The 20,152-nt window shown below is 41.5% G+C and overlaps 1 protein-coding gene across 6 annotated transcripts in view; it reads left to right on the top strand.

Annotated features, from left to right (window-relative positions):
• Positions 1-17,938, top strand: part of als2b (alsin Rho guanine nucleotide exchange factor ALS2 b) — a 32,449-nt gene extending 14,511 nt beyond the window's left edge. For all 6 annotated transcript variants that reach the window (XM_026158190.2, XM_026158189.2, XM_026158186.2 and 3 more), the window contains 17 exons: positions 15-211; positions 300-365; positions 471-569; positions 3,348-3,512; positions 3,623-3,734; positions 10,013-10,090; positions 10,180-10,313; positions 10,397-10,561; positions 10,653-10,770; positions 11,184-11,341; positions 11,538-11,654; positions 11,744-11,920; positions 12,022-12,079; positions 12,473-12,534; positions 12,638-12,787; positions 14,100-14,196; positions 14,278-17,938. In XM_026158190.2, coding sequence (XP_026013975.2) covers positions 15-211; positions 300-365; positions 471-569; positions 3,348-3,512; positions 3,623-3,734; positions 10,013-10,090; positions 10,180-10,313; positions 10,397-10,561; positions 10,653-10,770; positions 11,184-11,341; positions 11,538-11,654; positions 11,744-11,920; positions 12,022-12,079; positions 12,473-12,534; positions 12,638-12,787; positions 14,100-14,196; positions 14,278-14,316 — 1,992 coding nt within the window. In that variant the 3' untranslated portion in view covers positions 14,317-17,938. The remainder of the gene's footprint in view (positions 1-14; positions 212-299; positions 366-470; positions 570-3,347; positions 3,513-3,622; positions 3,735-10,012; positions 10,091-10,179; positions 10,314-10,396; positions 10,562-10,652; positions 10,771-11,183; positions 11,342-11,537; positions 11,655-11,743; positions 11,921-12,021; positions 12,080-12,472; positions 12,535-12,637; positions 12,788-14,099; positions 14,197-14,277) is intronic.
• The last annotated feature ends 2,214 nt before the right edge of the window (positions 17,939-20,152 follow it).

Below are 20,152 nucleotides of genomic sequence, written 5' to 3'. Positions count from 1 at the left end.
TTGTTCATTCTTAGATCAAGTGGCTTCGCTCCATCAACCAGGCGGTGGACCAGGCCCTGAGCGGAAAAGGACAGGACGTGGCGTCAGGCAGCTCAGTGCAGAAGTTGGAGCCTCCCATCTCCAGAACAGCTTCGTACACGTTTTATAAGGAAGGGCGACTGAAGGATGCGACATATGAGGGTCGCTGGCTGTCTGGAAAGCCCAACGGCAGGTTGGATGTTCACACTGTTGCATTTACACTTAGATAATTTTACTTATATGTTGAGAAATTGGAAAGTGTTGTTTGTTTGTTTTCCCAGAGGTGTTTTGAAATGGTGTGATGGGAGAATATATACTGGGGCATTCAAGAATGGACTAGAAGATGGGTGAGTGCTGGAGCCTAAAATCTCCTAGTTGTTTATGGTAATTGTTCAATTTGTGTGTGGGTGTGTAAGCCTGAGAGCGTGATTTATCACCTTTTGTTTATGCAGCTTTGGTGAGTTTGTGGCCCCCAATAAGACGCTGAACAAGAACGACCACTATCAAGGTTACTGGAAGGATGGCAAGATGCACGGCCTGGGGACATACAGGTGAGCAGCATGAAAATGTATTATTTTCAGCAGCATGCCCTTTATTATAATTACTATTATTATGATTACGATGATGTTTGGCTAGATTTAATGCACAATTCTGAGTTCATTTTGGATTTCTAATCCACACACGGTCTAACGTATACATACATGCTCAAGTACAGTGGGGCAAAAAAGTATTTAGTCAGCCACCGATTGTGCAAGTTCCCCCACTTAAAATGATGACAGAGGTCAGTAATTTGCACCAGAGGTACACTTCAACTGTGAGAGACAGAATGTGGAAAAAAAATCCATGAATCCACATGGTAGGATTTGTAAAGAATTTATTCGTAAATCAGGGTGGAAAATAAGTATTTGGTCACCTCAAACAAGGAAAATCTCTGGCTCTCACAGAACTGTAACGTCTTCTGTAAGAAGCTTTTCTGTCCCCCACTCGTTACCTGTATGAATGGCACCTGTTTGAACTCATCATCTGTATAAAAGACACCTGTCCACAGCCTCAAACAGTCAGACTCCAAACTCCGCCTTGGCCAAGACCAAAGAGCTTTCGAAGGACACCAGGAAAAGTATTGTAGACCTGCACCAGACTGGGAAGAGTGAATCTACAATAGGCGAGCAGCTTGGTGTGAAAAAATCAACTGTGGGAGCAATCATCAGAAAATGGAAGACATACAAGACCACTGATAATCTCCCTCGATCTGGGGCTCCACGCAAGATCTCATCCCGTGGGGTCAAAATGATCATGAGAACGGTGAGCAAAGATCCCAGAACCACACGGGGGGACCTGGTGAATGACCTGCAGAGAGCTGGGACCAAAGTAACAAAGGTCACCATCAGTAACACACTACAACGGCAGGGAATCAAATCCCGCAGTGCCAGACGTGTTCCGCTGCTGAAGCCAGTGCATGTCCAGGCCCGTCTGAAGTTTGCCAGAGAGCACATGGATGATACAGCAGAGGATTGGGAGAATGTCATGTGGTCAGATGAAACCAAAGTAGAACTTTTTGGTAAAAACTCAACTCGTCGTGTTTGGAGGAAGAAGAATACTGAGTTGCATCCCAAGAACACCATACCTACTGTGAAGCATGGGGGTGGAAACATCATGCTATGGGGCTGTTTTTCTGCCAAGGGGACAGGACGACTGATCCGTGTTAAGGACAGAATGAATGGGGCCATGTATCGTGAGATTTTGAGCCAAAACCTCCTTCCATCAGTGAGAACTTTGAAGATGAAACGAGGCTGGGTCTTCCAACATGACAATGATCCAAAACACACCGCCCGGGCAACAAAGGAGTGGCTCCGTAAGAAGCATTTGAAAGTCCTGGAGTGGCCTAGCAAGTCTCCAGACCTCAACCCCATAGAAAATCTGTGGCGGGAGTTGAAAGTCCGTGTTGCTCGGCGACAGCCCCAAAACATCACTGCTATCGAGAAGATCTGCATGGAGGAATGGGCCAAAATACCAGCTACTGTGTGTGCAAACCTGGTAAAGACCTATAGTAAACGTTTGACCTCTGTTATTGCCAACAAAGGTTATGTTACAAAGTATTGAGTTGTATTTTTGTTATTGACCAAATACTTATTTTCCACCCTGATTTACGAATAAATTCTTTACAAATCCTACCATGTGGATTCATGGATTTTTTTTCACATTCTGTCTCTCACAGTTGAAGTGTACCTCTGGTGCAAATTACTGACCTCTGTCATCATTTTAGGTGGGGGAACTTGCACAATCGGTGGCTGACTAAATACTTTTTTGCCCCACTGTATATACATGAATTCACTTACAATGCTTTAACCTAATAAGGCTAAGACCTATTAACTTCTCATTAGTGATTATGATTGACTACAACTGGTAGTTTGTTTGCCTCATTAGTTTGACCAATTCTCAAAACAATGTGGAAGTCACCAGCATCACTGTCCACAGCGAAGAACATCACCATGGACTGAGAGGGTGTTGATCAAAAAAGAAAATGCCCACATTAACGAGCCAAATGCCTTCTAGAGAAAAGTTTTATGGTCAGACGACACAAAGATTGAACTTTTTGACCACAATGACAAGACGCATGTTTGGAGGAGTAAAGGTGAGGCTTTCAAACCTAAGAGCACTGTCCCAGCTGTCAAACATGGTGGGAATATCATCATGCTCTGGGGCTGTATTGCTGCCAGTATTACTGGTATCCGTGGTACTGGTATATTGCACAAAGGGGAAGGAATAATGAAGAAGGAATACCTCCAAATTCTTCAACTCCATCTCAAATCATCAGCTAGACTGTTGAAACTTGGACACAGTTGGTATTCCAACAGGACAATGATCCCAAACACACATCAAACCTGGTTTTATTAAATGGATAAAGCATGCTAGCATTAAGCTTCTGGAATGGTGCTCCCAAAGCCCCAACCCATGAAAATTTGTGGACAATGCTTAAAAGCCGGATCCATGCCAAGGAACCAAACAATGAAGTGTTGATTGCTACAAAACGTGTCTGGTCGAGGTGCAGTATATATATTTGACCCTGTGTGTGCTTTCTTTCTTATGAAGATGAGCTAACTATCAGCAACCGTATTTAAACATACTTATAACAGTTTTGAGGGAGATTTCTCATTAGCAAATGTTGTCACCTGATAAAAGAAGTTCTTCTTGCTTGCTTTCCTTAAAATCAGAGACGACATAGGAAGCATTTTAGCAGTGAAATTTTTCAATAAAAGAACAGATTGAGGTTCAGTCATAGATGAAACAGCTGTGTTGTAAGAGAGCACCCCTCCTCTATCTGACTGCAGGTATGCCAGCGGTGAAGTTTATGACGGGTCCTTTCAGGAGGGCGTGCGGCACGGTCACGGCATGCTGCGCAGTGGCAAGCTGAACACCTCGTCCCCCAGCGTCTTCATTGGTCAGTGGCTGCAGGACAAGAAGACCGGCTATGGAGTCTTTGACGATATCACCAAGTACGCTCATTCCCACACTCAGACAGTTCTTTTGCCTATAAATTTACTGGCAGCTTTCTGATATTACACATATGAAGGGATAAATAGGCTGCTGTCTGTTTGCTTTCCAGAGGAGAGAAGTACATGGGCATGTGGCAGGACCACCAGCGGCAGGGCACCGGAGTGGTGGTCACCCAGTTTGGCCTGTACTATGAAGGAGCTTTTAAAGACAACAAGATGATGGTGAGCAGCTCAGAGGTTTTATCCCCAGTTGTCTCAGTGTGTCACAACAGCAGACGTTCTTCAGTTTTCATGTTTTTTCAAAGCACATCTGTAGTTCGGCGTATGACATTAATCTGTGTATTTTCCTGTTATTTTTGCCGTCTCACAAGCAAAACTATTCATAACAACATTTTTAAGCTAAAGTAAATTAAACCCTGCTTAAAAATATTTTTTTCCACAGTTCTGGTGATTTTCCTTTTGATGGAAGGACAAAATCAATTTTTTCATATTCAGGAAAAACCCTGAAGTAGAACAATTTAAATCATTCATAAATCATACAGTAGTATAATATTCAGTCATTTATTCTATTCTTTTATTCATTTTCCTTCAAATATATGTAGATGATGTAAGTACCAGAGCTGCTTTACGCTTTTTTTATTTTTTATTAAATTCTCAGTAGAGCTGGGCATCATCAGAAATGCCTGAAGGAAGGGAGGAAGGAAGGAAGGAAGGAAATAAAGCAATGTTCACAGACATGAGGTCACAAAGAATAATCACAATATAAGTGTAATAGAAAATTAAAATACAGGTGATAGCAATTCAAAATAAAGTTGTGACACAGAAAAGATCATTAAAAACATTTACTATCATTAAGATTCTCAACAGTAAGTCTGGTTAATGAACAAGCTGTCAGCTGCTTGTAGATTCAGATAAACGTAGATGTGAGAGGTACGAGTCTGTCATGAGGAACAACCAACACATCCTGAGCCTGTCATCGAGCCGCAGTGTGTTTAGTAAGAAGCTGAGATCTGTCCATTGTCCGTTTAGGGCTCTATAAGTAAGTACAAAAAAAAAAAAGTATTTTAAAATCTAAGCCAGTAAACAGAGCTTTACAGGAAGAAGCACAATGACATAAATGTGTGAGTAATTGTCTCTAGTTCAGCTGGAAAAAGGAAAAACAGTTTACAATTTAAATATGTTCCTTAAATGAAAGAAACCGGAAGCCCAGAGATGAAATAATACAAACGCATAATGCAGAAATGTCACATTTACAGATTAACAGTGAGCTCATTGGAGCTCTGTGTGTTTGTGTGTTCTTGTAGCAAACACTGTAACAGCAGCTCTAGGGCTGGGCGATATGGCCTAAAATCTATATCGCGGTATAATTTGAAGCACGTGCGGTAACGATATATATCACGATATATTCTCCTGTATAATGTATTTTCAACACTATAAGGCGCACTTAAAATCCTTTAATTTTCTCAAAAGTCGAGAGTGTGCCTTATGTATGAATTCTGGTTGTGCTTACTGACCTCGAACCGATTTAGGCGTGCAGAAATCTGTTAAAAAATGTTTTAGTACAACTTTGGTAAACCGCACTGCTTAATGGATACTATACACGGGCCAAACTTCAGTCAGGAGAACAACTGAGATTTTTCATCCACAATACAAGGTTAGTTTTTAATATACTGCAACAACATGGGAATAGAGCAGCTGCGAGAGAATTCAACATTAATGAATCAATGGTAGGGAAGTGGAGGAAGTGCAGGGCGATCGTGGCTCAAGAGTGTGGAGTTCACCTTGTAATCGGAAGGTTGCCGGTTCGAGCCCCGGCTCAGACAGTCTCGGTCGTTGTGTCCTTGGGCAAGATACTTCAACTACCGCCTACTGGTGTTGGCCAGAAGGGCCGATGGCGCAATATTGCCTCCACCAGTGTGTGAATGCGAGAGTGAATGAATAGTGGCATTGTAAAGCGCTTTGGGTGCCTTGAAAAGCGCTATATAAATCCAATCCATTATTATTATTATGGCAGCCTCGCTTCTGTCAGTCTACCCCAGGGCAGCTGTGGCTACAACTGTAGCTTGCCTCCACCAGTGTGTGACTGGGTGTGTAAAGTGCTTTGGGGTCCCTAGCAGGGGACCAGTAAAAGCACTATACAAATACAGGCCATTTACCATTTTACCATTTTGGCTTTCCCCATATTTTAAAAGTGCTTCATCTCTTTGTTATGACTGTCGCCCGGCATAATTTGCAGACGATAATGGTAGTAGCCGCTGCGATGCTTTCGACCAAAACAGGCGCAGCTTGATGACATCATCAACATGCGCTATCGCGGTAGAACGGTATAGTCAAAATCTGTATGGTTGGCCAAATTTATATCGTTTCTATCGCCCACCCCTAAGCAGCTTATATTAGGGGTGCAACGATACAGAAAATTCACGGTTCGGTTCGATATTTTTTTCGATACAAAAAAAATGTTCATGCCTTTTTAATTTGTCATTTATTAAAATTATAAATATATATTTTAACTCAAAAGTACAGTTTTTAAATTTAACCCTAACCCTTGTGCGTGTTTTTTATTTTGACAGCGAATGCGCACCTGCGGACCACTTATGTGCAGCCCTGGTTATTTAGCTCATCATATTGCAGCCACAGAAATTATTTTGTCCATGAAACCATAAAGCTGCACTTTCTTTTTGCCTTATAGTCTGATTTGTCATAACTTTTCCGTTTTGTGGTAAGCTTTTCTTTGGCTGTCACTTCTTCACCCTGACCTGTCTTATTTGGCTCAGCAGAACTAAAATATATATACTGCTGCTTTTACACGCGCACTCACATAAGCTCAGCGATTCTCTGCGCGATCAACCTCTCACATGTTTAAGCTTGCTGCGGGAGATTTCACTTGTCATGTTTGTGTAGTAAGCTAACGATTAATAAGACGATGTCAGAGGAATTGGTGCACAAATTATCATCACTCACCAATCAAATCAAATCACTTTTATTGTCACATCACATGTGCAGGTACATTGGTACAGTACATGTGAGTGAAATTCTTGTGTGCGAGCTTCACAAGCAACAGAGTTGTACAAAATACAATAACGTAAACAAGCAAAATACAAGAATGGAACTAATGAAACTAATAAATATATGTACAATATATAATCAGTGCTGTCCGAGCGATTGCAAAGTGAGCAAAAAAACAAGCGCAAATTCAAACGCGACTTCAATGTCACATATTGACAGTGGCTCACCGATCCCAATGACATAATTACCCAGCTACATTTCCGAAAGAATGCAAAAGCATTGACATATATTTTTCCTTCCTACAATAGCCCGACGGGCAGGGCAGAGATAGATTTTGGTAGCCCGACTGAAAAAATCGCTAGCCCCGGGACGTCGGGCTAGCGATATTGCAAGCCCTGTATCTGATTGAGGAATCACTCATCTTTGGAAAAGAGAGTTTATTACAGAGAAATGGCTCTTTCCAAAATAAAAGCTATACTATACGCTTCTTCTGGGCTATATTCTCAGCAGCATATTAAACATATCAGGTCCCCATAAGGAGACTCATGTGCTAACGGCTCTCTAAATGACTCGGCTAAAGTTTGTAGCATGCATGCTTGTTGTTTTTGTACTAGGATGATGTAAATGTGCAGTCATATTCGTTGTGTTCCCACTAGTGCTTTCAGGTTAATCTCGTTGAAATGACGTTAACGCCACAACACGGCAAATCTCCGTTAACGAGCTACCCCTGATAGCCCCGTGCATGGGGCTAGACGGCCAACACGTTAACGAGCTAACTGCGATAACACACTAGTTCCCACCCATGTAATTGAGCATTACATGGCACATCCAACATACTGTTTTACTTTAGTCCATGACGCGCTTACCTTCAGGGTCATACATCACATGAAAACCAAAATAATTCCAAACGCCAGATCTGAATGAGAGTGGGGGAGGTCCATGTTACAAGGAGAGCTTAACTTCTGTCTCGCTAGCTTGCCCTGCGCTCTTCCTTCGATGCTGTCTGTGTTGAGCGCTCAGTGGATCTGGGCTCGACAGTGTAGCCTAGGCGGAGTAGTCGAACACAGATTCACTGAGCGCTCAACACAGACAGCATCGTCAGAAGGAAAGTTGATGAAATAAATTACAAATTTTGTATTGTTCGATACATATGCGTACCAAACAGAAAGCACTGTATCGAACGATGGTGGTGGCTAACCAACTGGACATAGTGGTGGTAGACAAACAGAAGAAGACGGCCGTAGTGATCGATGTAGCGGTCCTGAATTACAGCAATATCAGGAAGAAGGAACACGAGAAGCTGGAGAAATACCAAGGGCTCAGAGAAGAGCTCGAGAGGATGCGGAGGGTGAAGGTAATGGTGGTCCCCGTGGTAATCGGAGCACTAGGTGCGGTGACTCCCAAGCTAGGCGAGTGGCTCCAGCAGATCCCGGGAACAACATCGGAGATCTCTTTTTTTTTTTTTTAAATATTTTTATTGAGAGACAAGTGTACAGTAGTTTATAATGACAACACAATCTGTTCCCCTCACATATTTTTTAGTTTTTCTTACATGAACAGACACAATAACACACACACAGGCACACCTACACACACGCTTAAGTAAACAAACAAAACAAAACCTAATAAGAAACCCAAAACAAACACAAACCCCAAAAGGGGGGGGAAAAAAAAAGGGGGGGGGGGGGGGGGGAAGAGACATGATATTAATCAGCTGGTAGAGCGTTTAATGACTTGCAATAGTCCACGAAGGGGCCCCAGATAGAATAAAATTCTCTGTATTTGCCCTTCGCCACAAGGCCTATCTTTTGCAATTTAAGAGATGACATCACATCTCTAAACCAAAAAGAAACTGAAGGTGGCTTTGAAGATTTCCAAAGGAGTAAGATGCAACGTCTAGCCAAAAGTGATGTAAAGGCTAATATTTTGAAGTGTGTAGGGTCGGTTAGACCAGTGTTGACTGGAAGCCCAAAAACAGCTAGAAAAGGGTCCATGCAGATTTGGGTCCCAAGAGCTTTGGAAAGAATAACTGAATACTGACTCCAGAAGCCATGGAGTCTTGGGCACAGAAAGAACATATGGCCTAGGTCACATGGGGTGGCATGACATCTCTCACACTGATCCATCACTTGTGGGTAAATCTCAGACAGACGAGACTTTGAATAGTAAACCCTGTACAACACCTTGAACTGGATGAGTTGTAACCTGGCACAGGACGTACTATAACGGACATTGGATACTGCTTTCTCCCATTGCTGATCCGAAAAAATTATTCCTAACTCCCGCTCCCAAGCCCCCCTAATTTTAGCAACGGAATGGACATTTAAATCCATAAGTTGTTTATATATTAAAGATATAATTGACTTCTTATTGGGTTTAAGGGATAAGAATTCCTCCCACGGTTGGACATTTGGGAGAAGAGGGTAGGAGGGGAAGAGAGCAGAAGTGCAATGCCGTGCCTGAAAATAACGGAATAGATTGGTAGCCAGAAGATTTGTTTCTGAACACAGGTCTAAAAAAGTTAAGAAAGTGCCATCTTTATAGAGATCCTTAAATGTATTAATACCATGATGCTTCCACTGTACATAGGTACCATCAATGAGGCCAGGAGTAAACAGATGGTTCTGCGTGATGGGCATGTGTACTGACGCAGAGATGTACTTAAAATGACTCCTGAATTGTGACCAGACCCTTAGACTAGACTGTACCACGGTATTTTGGGTGAAATGAGAAGGCTTAAGTGGTAGTGGAGAGAATAATAAAGCTTCTAAGGATGAGGAAGTGCACGACAGGCGTTCCAGTTTGCACCACAGCAGGTCTTGAGATTCAAGCCAATGGGTCAATTTGTGAACATGAGAGGACCAATAGTAAAATAAAAAGTTAGGCAAGGCAAGACCACCATCAAATGTCAGTCTCTGTAATAATGATTTCCTCACCCTGGGGTGTTTCCCTCCCCACAAAAACGATGTAACTAGCTGGTCTAACTTTTTGAAAAAAGCTTTAGGTAAAAATATAGGAATACTCTGAAACAGAAATAACAATCGAGGCAAAATGTTCATCTTTACAGCATTGATCCGACCAATTAGGGACAAAGGTAGCGATTTCCATCTCTGAAAATCTGATTGAATTTGAGTCATTAAAGGGGAGAAATTGGAAGAGTATAGAGAAGACAAAGTACGAGTCATGTTAACTCCCAAATATTTAAAGCCAGCAGGGCTAAGTCTAAAAGGAATGTCAGATTGTTTAAGTGTAAGACTTAAAGAATTTATGGGGAAACATTCACTTTTAAGAAGAAACATCGGAGATCTCTGTCCAGAAGAGCGCAGTCCTGGGAACAGCTAAGATACTGCGCAGGACCCTCAAGCTCCCAGGCCTCTGGTAGAGGACCCGAGCTTGAAGGATAAACCGCCCGCAGGGGCGTGCTGGGTGTTTTATATATATAAAAATAATAATAATAAATGTATGTTTAAAATGGGAGATGATGACTCTTTCAGGGCACTGGTGTCCTTCTGTCAGAGGACGACACGACGTACGAGGGCGAATTCTCAGACGACTGGACCCTCAGTGGAAAGGTAACTAAATATGAATACTTTAAATTTTTTCTTCTAAATCTAATACCGAGTGCAGGTACTTGTTATTAAATGTCCTGGCTCTCCCTCAGGGCGTGCTGACCATGCCCAATGGTGACTACCTGGAGGGCTCCTTCAATGGCGAATGGGGCTCTGGTCTCAAAGTGACGGGCTCCTACTTTAAACCACACCTGTTCGACACCGACAAGGACAAGACCCAAGCCATGTAAGCTCATGAGTGGTCTCATGTTTGTTAAAGCAAACTTTAATTTGTCTGTATATACTTTATATTGTTTGTTGATGCGGCAGGAAGCTGGGTCATCTGTGTGTGTGTGCCGAGGATAAGTGGCCGGCGGTTTTCGAGGAGTGTTGGAGTCAGCTGGGCTGTGAGGCTCCGGGCCGAGGGGAGCCCGAAAAGGCCTGGGAGAACATTGCTGTGGCCCTCACCACCAGCCGGCGACACATCCTGGACAGGTACCACCTGACGCCTTCTTATTGGTCATAAAACTTCTCGTTGAAGTAAAAACATCTCAAATCTAAAATTCCCAATGTTTGTGCATCCCAGTCCGGATGTTTTGTCTCGATCTCACAACAAAACGCTGGAGAGTCTGGAAGTTATCCCGCAGCACGTAGGGCCGATCACCATGGACAGATACAACGCCATCCGCCTCTACCTAATCAAGGTGGGTTCACCGAGTCGACGAAGTAAAAGTACCGGTGGCAATAACAACTGCTGATATACTAACCTGCAAACAGGTTTTTAGAGTATATTGGAGCTCTTTAACTGGCTGCAACTAATGATTATTGTGCTGATTGATTTTTTTTTTTTTTTCCTTGATTAGAGCGTTCACTGACTGGTTTGTAATAATTCAAACAATAATGAGAAATACGACCATAACAACATAAAACTGAAAGTCCTAAATGAATAACTCTACACATATAATTTTAACAGCTAAAGCTCAAAATCATTAACGCTGAATAAAAATTCTGGTCATCTTGTTTACCTGATCAGAGTGTTGCAGAGCATTAGAGGGAGGGTTATCGATGAGACCCCTGAGCAGGCACAGCATTGACAAAATGATCCTTTGTCCTCCAGGCGTGTGACACTCCGCTGCACCCTCTGGGTCAGCTGCTGGAGACCCTGGTGGCGGTCTACAGGATGACCTACGTGGGTGTTGGCGCCAACCGTCGGCTCCTACATCAGGCCGTCAGCGAGATTAAATCTTACCTCAACCACATCTTCCTGATTGTCAGGTAGTCACTGTGAATGGATCCAATGTCCTTCATGTCTGCATAACAGCCAAGATAGCCTCATAATGTCCTCAGGCTGTCAGTAATGCGGAGAGGAGGGGGAACTGTGAGATGAGCTTATTGATTTCAAAGGCAAATAAACATTTCTCTAGATGACTCTACACGATTTTATTGTATGTTTTTCTTTGCTTTGGTTCAGATTTTTATTCCCAGACCTGCCAGAAGAGGGCGGTCTAATCCCAGAGCCGACCACCGACCTGCAGGAGAAGAATGAGCCCAATTCTACTGATGCCCTGCCGGAGTCTCCCAAACCTGCGTAAGGATGGATCCACGTCCCGCTGCTGCCATATCTCCGGTGAGCGGGCTCTGGTTATTAACGACTTCCTCCGTGTGTTTGTGTTTCAGCCGCGTGGTGAGCAGCTCGGCTCTGCTGCTTCCTGTCCTTCTGCCCCGTCTCTACCCGCCGCTCTTCACCCTCTACGCCCTGGACAAGGAGAGAGAGGACGACGTGTACTGGGAGTGCGTCCTGCGCCTCAACAAGCAGCCCGACCTCGCCCTGCTCGCCTTCCTGGGCGTCCAGCAGTACGTCAGAGCTGAACATGCGGCAGTAGAAGAGTTTGTTTTTATTTTATGCAGATCCATAAATACTACTACTTCTTCTTCTTCTGTTTTCCTCCTGTCAGAAAGTTTTGGCCTGTTTCCATCCCAGCATCTTTGCCTGCGCCTGGCGAGAAGCAACTGGTATCATTTTGTTCATATTTTCCAAAACTAGCTCAGATGTTTTGGGGCTGTGCTGACATTGATTGTGTTTGTTAATTTCCTTTAACTTGTTTTGTTTTGGATTTTTTTTCTTTTTACTTAATCTTAATCTTAAGTTAAATATTTGCTAATTTTCACATGACACTGTTAAAGACAATTCATCTCAAAGGTAAAAGATCCTGTTTAGTTCATTTTTATGATGGGTTTAAACTGATAGTGATCTCTCAGTTCAGTCTTTTAAGTCTCCTTACTGTTGTTAAGAATTTTATTTCTGTAGTACTTTTTTAAAGACAAAGGGGGTGAGGGGATGTTGTTTGCATCCATTATTGTTATAAAGATGTAAAGCGTGTTTGTTCTGCTGTGCGACTTGTCCAGGTCATCTCCAGCACCAAAGACGCCTGCTTTGCTTCTGCAGTGGAAACACTACAGCAGATCAGGTACGGCTCCATTCAACGGCTTCTAATACTTTTAAAGAAAATACAGCAGAGGGGAGGGGCAGTGGTTGGTTCCTTCATCTAGAAGTCCTCTTTTCTTTTGCAGCACAACTTTCACGCCATCAGACAAGCTGCAGGTGATCCAGCTCACTTTCGAGGAGATCACACAGGAGGTCCAGGCGCTTCTGAAGCAGGACTTCCTGTGGTCCATGGACGACCTCTTCCCTGTCTTCCTCTATGTAGTACTACGAGCGCGGTGAGCATTGAACCACAGAAAAAGCACAGTAATGCACACATTTACAGAAATAAATGGCGAAAATGAGGTGTGGGCAGAAACACAAGCAGTGGAGAATGGCCTAAAAAAAACTGCAAGGGCTTTTGCTATTTTTGTAAGCATAACCAAAAGTTTTAGGTTTCAGCTTCTTAAATGTGGAGGTTGTTCTACGTGATGGTGGGGAAGGAAATTTTAGTCAATAATACTGCTGTTCAACTTATTCAAAGACCTACACCCATCCCAGCTGCTCTCAAATGACTTGACAGTTGTAGCAGATCAGTGACATGCTTCACAGAACGGAGTTTGCACTATAAACATGAGAAAATGTACACTCATTGGCCACTTCATTAGGCACACCTGATCAACTGCTCATTAATGCAAATATCTAATCAGCCAGTCGCATGCTTGTATGGAGACGTGCTCGAGTTCAAACTGAGCATCAGAATAAGGAAGAAGGATCACTTCAGTGATTTTATGTGGCATGGTGGTTATTCTGAGCATTTCAGAAACTGCTGATCTAGATTTTCCCCAACACATATTTTGGTCTCTAGAGGTCTGAAAAAGAAAATAATCCATTGAGCAGCAGTGAAAATGTCTTGCTGATGCCAGACTCCTTCAAACTGATAGTAAAGCAACAGTAACTCAATTAACAACTTGTTACAACCACACCAGGTGCCACTCCTCTCAGCTACTAACAGGAAACTTTGGCTACAAATCCCTCAGTCTCACCAAAATTGGACAATAGAAGACTGGAAAAACATCATCTGGTCTGATGAGTCTTGGTTTCACCAACATTACAGTCAGAATTTGGCCTTACTGCCTCATATCAATGTGTCAGGACCAAAATCTCTAAGCAATGTTTCCAGCACCTTGTTGAATCTATGCCATGAAGAGTGAAAGAAGCTCTGAACCAAGAAGAGGGACAAACCTTGAACTAGGAAGGTGTACCTAATGACTTTGTGGTATGCGAGTGTGGAGCATATCCCCATGCAGTACACACATACACATGAGAAACAAATGTCTTGGATTGTCTTTTAGCACAGAGTGAGTCATTTTATATTTGTCAGATAATCCATCATCAAACATGGTCAAGAGGTTCAGCTCAGTGGCTGAAATGAGTGAAAATGAGGCAGAGCAGAAGAGCTAGTGGCTACCATTTGCTAGGTCCACATATGGCACCTCATGGTGGACTCTTTTAGCGTCACAGCCTTGGTACAATACGAGAAACTGGACATGACGAGCAAGGAGCAGATCTGACTCAAAGGTTGGCTTTTTTTTTTCTTTCTCTCTTCAGTATCAGGAACCTCGGTTCTGAGGTCAGTCTGATCGAAGACCTGATGGACCCCTGCGTCCAGCACGGAGAACACGGCATTATGTTCACCACCCTCAAGGTAACGCACATGCAGCTCACGCTGCTTTGTCTGCAAGCGTTTCAAAACTTTTAGGTCACTCAGGTATCTCTCCCCCTGCAGGCCTGCTACTACCAGATCCAGCATGAGAAGGTCACTTAAGACGAGACTGCTGCTAAGTCCTCGGTGACCTTCATGCTGCTGATTTTCCACTCCCCTCCTCTCAGCTCCAGTAGCCGGGCATGAGGATGACTGACAGGGAGGAGGAGGGGTCATAAGAACAGGTCGTCGAATGCTGCTTGGACACATCCCGTCACAGACCCTCCCTCCCTGAAACACTCATCATCCACAGGTGATGAAGGTAGAAATGTCGCCGTGATGACAGACGCGAGCACAGTCGCACCATCCATGTGGGTGGAGTTGGGGAATAAAGATGACTGTTATTAAATCACCTTTAGCAGGGAGGGAGTGCAAAGTTTGTCTGTGGGATACCGGACCTCATTTTTTCTCCTTAAAATTTTTAATCTTAAAAAAAAACAAACAGTAAATCTGGAAACATGAATTATTTTCAGTGAAAGCTACATGAAGAGGAAGTAACTCTATAAACTGTGGATTCATAAACTTTATAATCTGAGATGGATGCCTATGGTTAGTGGCTGTTAGGCACTGCAGGGGGGGAGCCGGTCCTGAAGGAAGGTTTTTGTTTTGTTTTTTTGTTTTTTTTTCTTTTGCAAGTAAAACTGACACTTGTTCAAAGTTTCCTTGGAGAGGATTTATCTGGGCAAGCTGACTGCCCATTTTCATACTGTATTTAAAGAAAGAACGAGTTACAGCATCAGTGAACGGACCTGAATCTAAACAGTTGCTTATAAAGATTTTTTTTATTTCTTCATTTGAAGCGCAAGCTTCAGCCGGATTGTTGACTTGAAAGCGTACTCACACGTCCTCTGAACATAACCTCAGACTGTTACATTTAAAATGCGTATCCTTCCTCTGGCCTTTAGTGCATACATTATTAGGTGTCTGTTTTTTGGGGGATATCAGCTGTAGAGATGCTCAACTTGTGGTGCTCAAAGCAGCAAAGCAAATGCGTTTAAATATCTTGTAAGTAAGACTGAAAAACTTTTTGTTTCACCTCATCTCTCCTCACATCACTGTCACTCACAACAGCTGCTGACTTGATGAGGATTTAGTTGCTTTTCATGCCATTTAAAAGTGGTATCTAAGGTAAAATCAAAAGCGACTTCACCACCACTTTGGAGTTTTTGGCTCAATTACAGAAGCACATTTGCGATCATGTGGGTCTTTACCTATCTGTGATCTGCAAATACCTGAACTAATTTTCTGACATAGCATCAAAACAGATCCTGAAAAGACTTTCTGGAAAAAGCTTAATTTACTTCCTGCTTCTGCTAACACCAGCATGTTACTGGTTACAGAGCCGTCACTTTAATCGTCTACACAGCAGGTTCTGTTACCATTAACGAGGCTTCAGAAATGAGGTCTAATTTTAGAAATCATGATCTGGGTATTTTAATAAAATGGTGGAACTATTTTCTTTGACCACCTACAGACCAAACAAGCTAACATCAGAGCTCAGCCAAGCGGCTGCCGTCCATGTTTGTCCTGTCATATGATACTTATCGACTTAAAAAATAAAATCGATTTGGAAATGTACAGGGATCCATTTCCAGGTGTACTGGGAGCAGTGGTGGTTGGAAGAACGAACATAGTTCCTGTAGTCTAGAAATTGATGAGTTTTCAAGACTTCTTAATGCCTTGAGCACCACAAGGTGTACAGTGCCACCTGGTTTGTTTTATGTTCATAAGATTAAAGATAAGACTTATACCTTTAGAGGAAACAATAAAAAAAAACAACCAGCACTGCAGGCCAGAGGAAAAATATGTATTTAATGTTTTCTTTTGGTTTTTTTTAAGATGAGCTTTTCATTATTCAGTCCACAGAAATGTCTTTTCATTGACAGCGTTTTGCAGGAGGTGTCTTTGGTTTGTATTTCTGAGCCCAGTGTTCGCAGGACAGTCTTACAGCTCTGCAAGGTGGTGGTAGGAAGTGGAAATTTGGCGCTTTTGGAGAACCTGTGTTGCTCTTTATTACAGTCTTATTTATTAGTCTCACTAATAAAAAAATAACGATTCGAATCTTTAATCTTAGGAGTTGAGGACAAGATGTGGTTTGTTTTTTTTTTAAATGTTATTCCCAAAAAAGCTGAAAATTCCTTCTGCTTTTTAGAGATAAAAGTTTTGTTTTGTTTTTTTACAGTACAATGACAGTGACGTTGTACAATTCACTTATATTGTATTAACGCTACCTGACGGTTTGTTTCCACTCTTTCTTACCACCTGAGAAGCTTTCTCGTTCATCACTGCTTCATTTTGAGCAACTAGCCATCCACTTCCTCGCTCTGTGGTTACACTTTTTAGCTTTATGCAAATCAGCAGTGTCTGTAACCTTTCCCTAATGTGAAGACATATTTAGCATCTCCTTTGTCCATTTCTTGTTTGAAATGTTTGCAGAAACTCATTTTGCTGGATTGTTTGTAGAAATCGTCCTTTAGCAGTATGCAGAGACGTTTGATTTGTATGCTGCAGGAAGCTGCAAATATCCTGACAGTGTTTCTATTAATCATGTGGAGGCAGGCCACACAGCCAAGGAAGGAAACTAACCACCAGCTAAAGGTCTAAACCTCACTGATCTGCAAAATAATCAATGCAAGCGGTCCAATGTGAATTCTGATTTAATCACAAGAAGGACAGAAATGTGTATTTTGCCTTTTGCGAGTGATGTCTGAGCCGAGAAGCAGGCCGCTTTAACGTTGCTGTTATAGATATAATAGAGTTCAAAGCTTCACACCATCTGCTAATGCTGCCCCCCACCCCCAACCATCAGGCACTGTTGCTTACTTGTGATCTGCGTCACACATGCCACTTTAAAAAGGGATTAAGAGGGGATTCTTCCTTTTGTTGCTGTTCATGCCCTGGTCTGATAGTTTCGACAATAGAAATAGCAGCAGATCAGAGGTAAAGCCGCTGCTCTCGCCCTGCGGGATATTCGAAAATCAAGCAGAAAATTGTTTGTCAGAGGTTGTAAAATTTAAACCTGCTCATGGGAACTTCTTATACTGTTGAACCTAAACTGATATGTGATGATGTTGCTGCTTGTATCTGAGGTGAAGTGTGGTCCTCACACGTGCAGTAAAAATCATTTTATAATCTTCCGTCTGTGTTCATGAGCCCAAATGTGCTCGACCCTCGTGGAAATGAAGCAGTATTGTCTTTTTTTTCGAGTTCACCGAGTTCATCCCTAGAATGCATCCTACACACTTTAGCCTTTGGGTTTAACATTTATTTGATGTTTAAGCCAGGCTCTGTTCTTATTTCACTGACTAGAGAAGGCGCCCTCGGGTGTTCTTCAGCATCATCTCTTGTATATTTTATTCAGCTTAAATTTGAAGGCTGACATGATTCACTGCTGCCTATGAAAACAGTTTTTTCTGACAGTGACGCGGCTGACTTTGAAACCAGATTACTGATGTAGTGGTTGTTCACACACTGACTGACTTTATTTAGTCCAGACTGAGTGGAGTGTTTTTGTGCTAAGTGTAAACTGAAGGAAGCGCTGATGTTTTAAACCCTGCAGCTGGTTAACCAACTGCACCAACGGCTGTTTTGTCAACGGGCCCACCTGTGTCTTTTGCACAATGTCAAACGTGTTGTACTTTTAATTGATGACAAAGGGCAATAAAATCATTTTGGTGGAAATCCACTTAGGTGTTTTGCCTCCATTGTCTGTCTGTCTTCCTTCCTTCCTTCCTTCCTTCCTTCGCACCCACTTATCGTGGAGATGTTGCTGCAATCAGGCTACTCGACTCAGCTACAGTGACTTTTGTGGGAGGTGAATGAATTCTTCTGCAAGACATTTCTGGCTCGAGTCCCTACGAGAGGACCTGGGTGCTGTGGTGGAAAAGCAGCTAGTGATTGAAAACTTGTAAATGAAAATGCTATTCTACAAGGTAAAGTTTTCCAAATTTGAGTGTGTATATATATTTTTTTTAATGAAATTTTTAATTAAAATGCAATAATCCAGTTCTCTTATTTAAAATAAAATCATATGGGCTTCCTGTGTGCAAATATAAATAGAAAATTTTATGTTTTTTATAAGTTATATCACACTGTACAGTCTAAAGTACTGAAATGGTAATTTATTTATTTTTTATTAAATTTGAAAATTTAAAAAATAATTATATTTAAGTCCCAATGAAAAGCCTGAATCTCATGCTTTTTGTAACGTGTTGATGGGTCAGCCACAGTCAAGCATTCACACGCTGTGCATCACTGGCAAAAGTTACGTCTGTTGCATACTAGCTCTCATGATTGCTTCTGCAACTTTATCATCTTGTGAGATGGGGTGTAAAATTTTGTGAAGAATTCATGATTAATAAAAAAAAGCTCTCCTGTTACAGGCACCACAGGCTGCTAAAATGTAAACTTCTTTTCTTTTTGCTAAACTTGGCAACGTATTTATTTTCACATACATGTGAATGTTAAAAGTAACCCAGCAAAAATTTGGATACTGTATTGGAATAATAATAACGATAGTCATGTTCCACATCAAATATATAACATTTCATTGAATATACATTTTAGTTGTATTTTTTTAAAATCCGTTTTAAATTGCACATATAATTTAGTAAAACAAAATGCGTGTCATTTTCAGCCTTTTCCTTAAACTGGAATTTATCCGTATGCCTGCTGTTGCATCTTTTTTTTTTCCTTTTGTACAAAGTGGTCAACTTCACACATAATGAGATGAAAAATATAGATGAGCAACCCTGCATATATATACTCAAAATGATATTTTAATATAATAAAAAATATATTCTCAGTAATTGCAATATTTATATTTTATTTAAAAATTTGTAACAAAAAATCTGAACACAAGAAAAAAATGACAATCCTACAGAACTGATTGTAAAATACTGTCACTTGTATGTACAATCTCAAATAACCATATACATGTTTGAGATTTTTTTAACTTGAAATTGCAACTCACAATCTTACATCCTCCACTGTCAAACAGGTAACTGTCAAGTTGTCCTCACAGAGAAAAATAAGGAATTACAAACACAAAACAAGGAAAAGTACATTTTAAGGAGTGATTTGAAAGTAGATGGTGGGTTTAGGTCCTCTGCTAACTGTGGGAAAATTTTGGAGGTTCTCAGTAAATTTGTATTGTAGGTGGAATCAAGTCCATGCTCATAATAAAAGATTTCTTTCTATATAGTGCTGTGCAAAAGTCTTGACCCACCCTTCATTGTTTGTATTTTGATTTAAGTTTTTGTTGTATGTTGCTCAGAAAATGGTGCAGTGATTTAATAAAACATGTAAACATACAAGAGCAAAAACAATTCATCCAATTTTAACAAGCTTGAAAATCAATATTTGTGTGTTTGGCATTATTTTCATGCTAAAGAAGGAAACCGTCACCAATCAGATATTTTTAAATGGTATTACACGGGTGATCAAAATCTAATGGTGCTTGTGTGGTTCCTCTCTCCTGACCTCCCCTGTTCATACTGTACATATCTCTCCATCAGACCAGAGTTTCAATCCAGTTCTTATGTAATTTGGCATACTTCAGCCTTTTATCCCTGTTTCTCCTCCTTAAGAACAGTTGGGTTCTTTGCTAAGTTGTCTGTTATGTGTAAACATGACACTGGCTCATTTATTGAGCTAGGTGCCTTTTTTATGCCTGAATGATTCTTAGTGTTAAGGGGCTTAAACAAACAAACAAAAAGATTCCTCTGAAAATGTTCAGATACAAGGACTGGACTAAAAAGAACAGAAAAGCTTTTATTTTTAAGCCAAATGTTCTTCAAGGAGCCAGAAGAACTATACCTCAAGACTACTACAAAAAATAAATAAATAATCAAAATATTTGTACACAATACTGTCTCACTGTGTTTAATCCAGTGTAATG

The sequence above is a fragment of the Astatotilapia calliptera genome, chromosome 23 (assembly GCF_964374335.1).
Source record: "Astatotilapia calliptera chromosome 23, fAstCal68.1, whole genome shotgun sequence".
NCBI lineage: Eukaryota > Metazoa > Chordata > Actinopteri > Cichliformes > Cichlidae > Astatotilapia > Astatotilapia calliptera.
The sequence above is the reverse complement of the archived record's forward strand: the minus strand, read 5'-3'. Positions and strand labels throughout refer to the sequence as shown.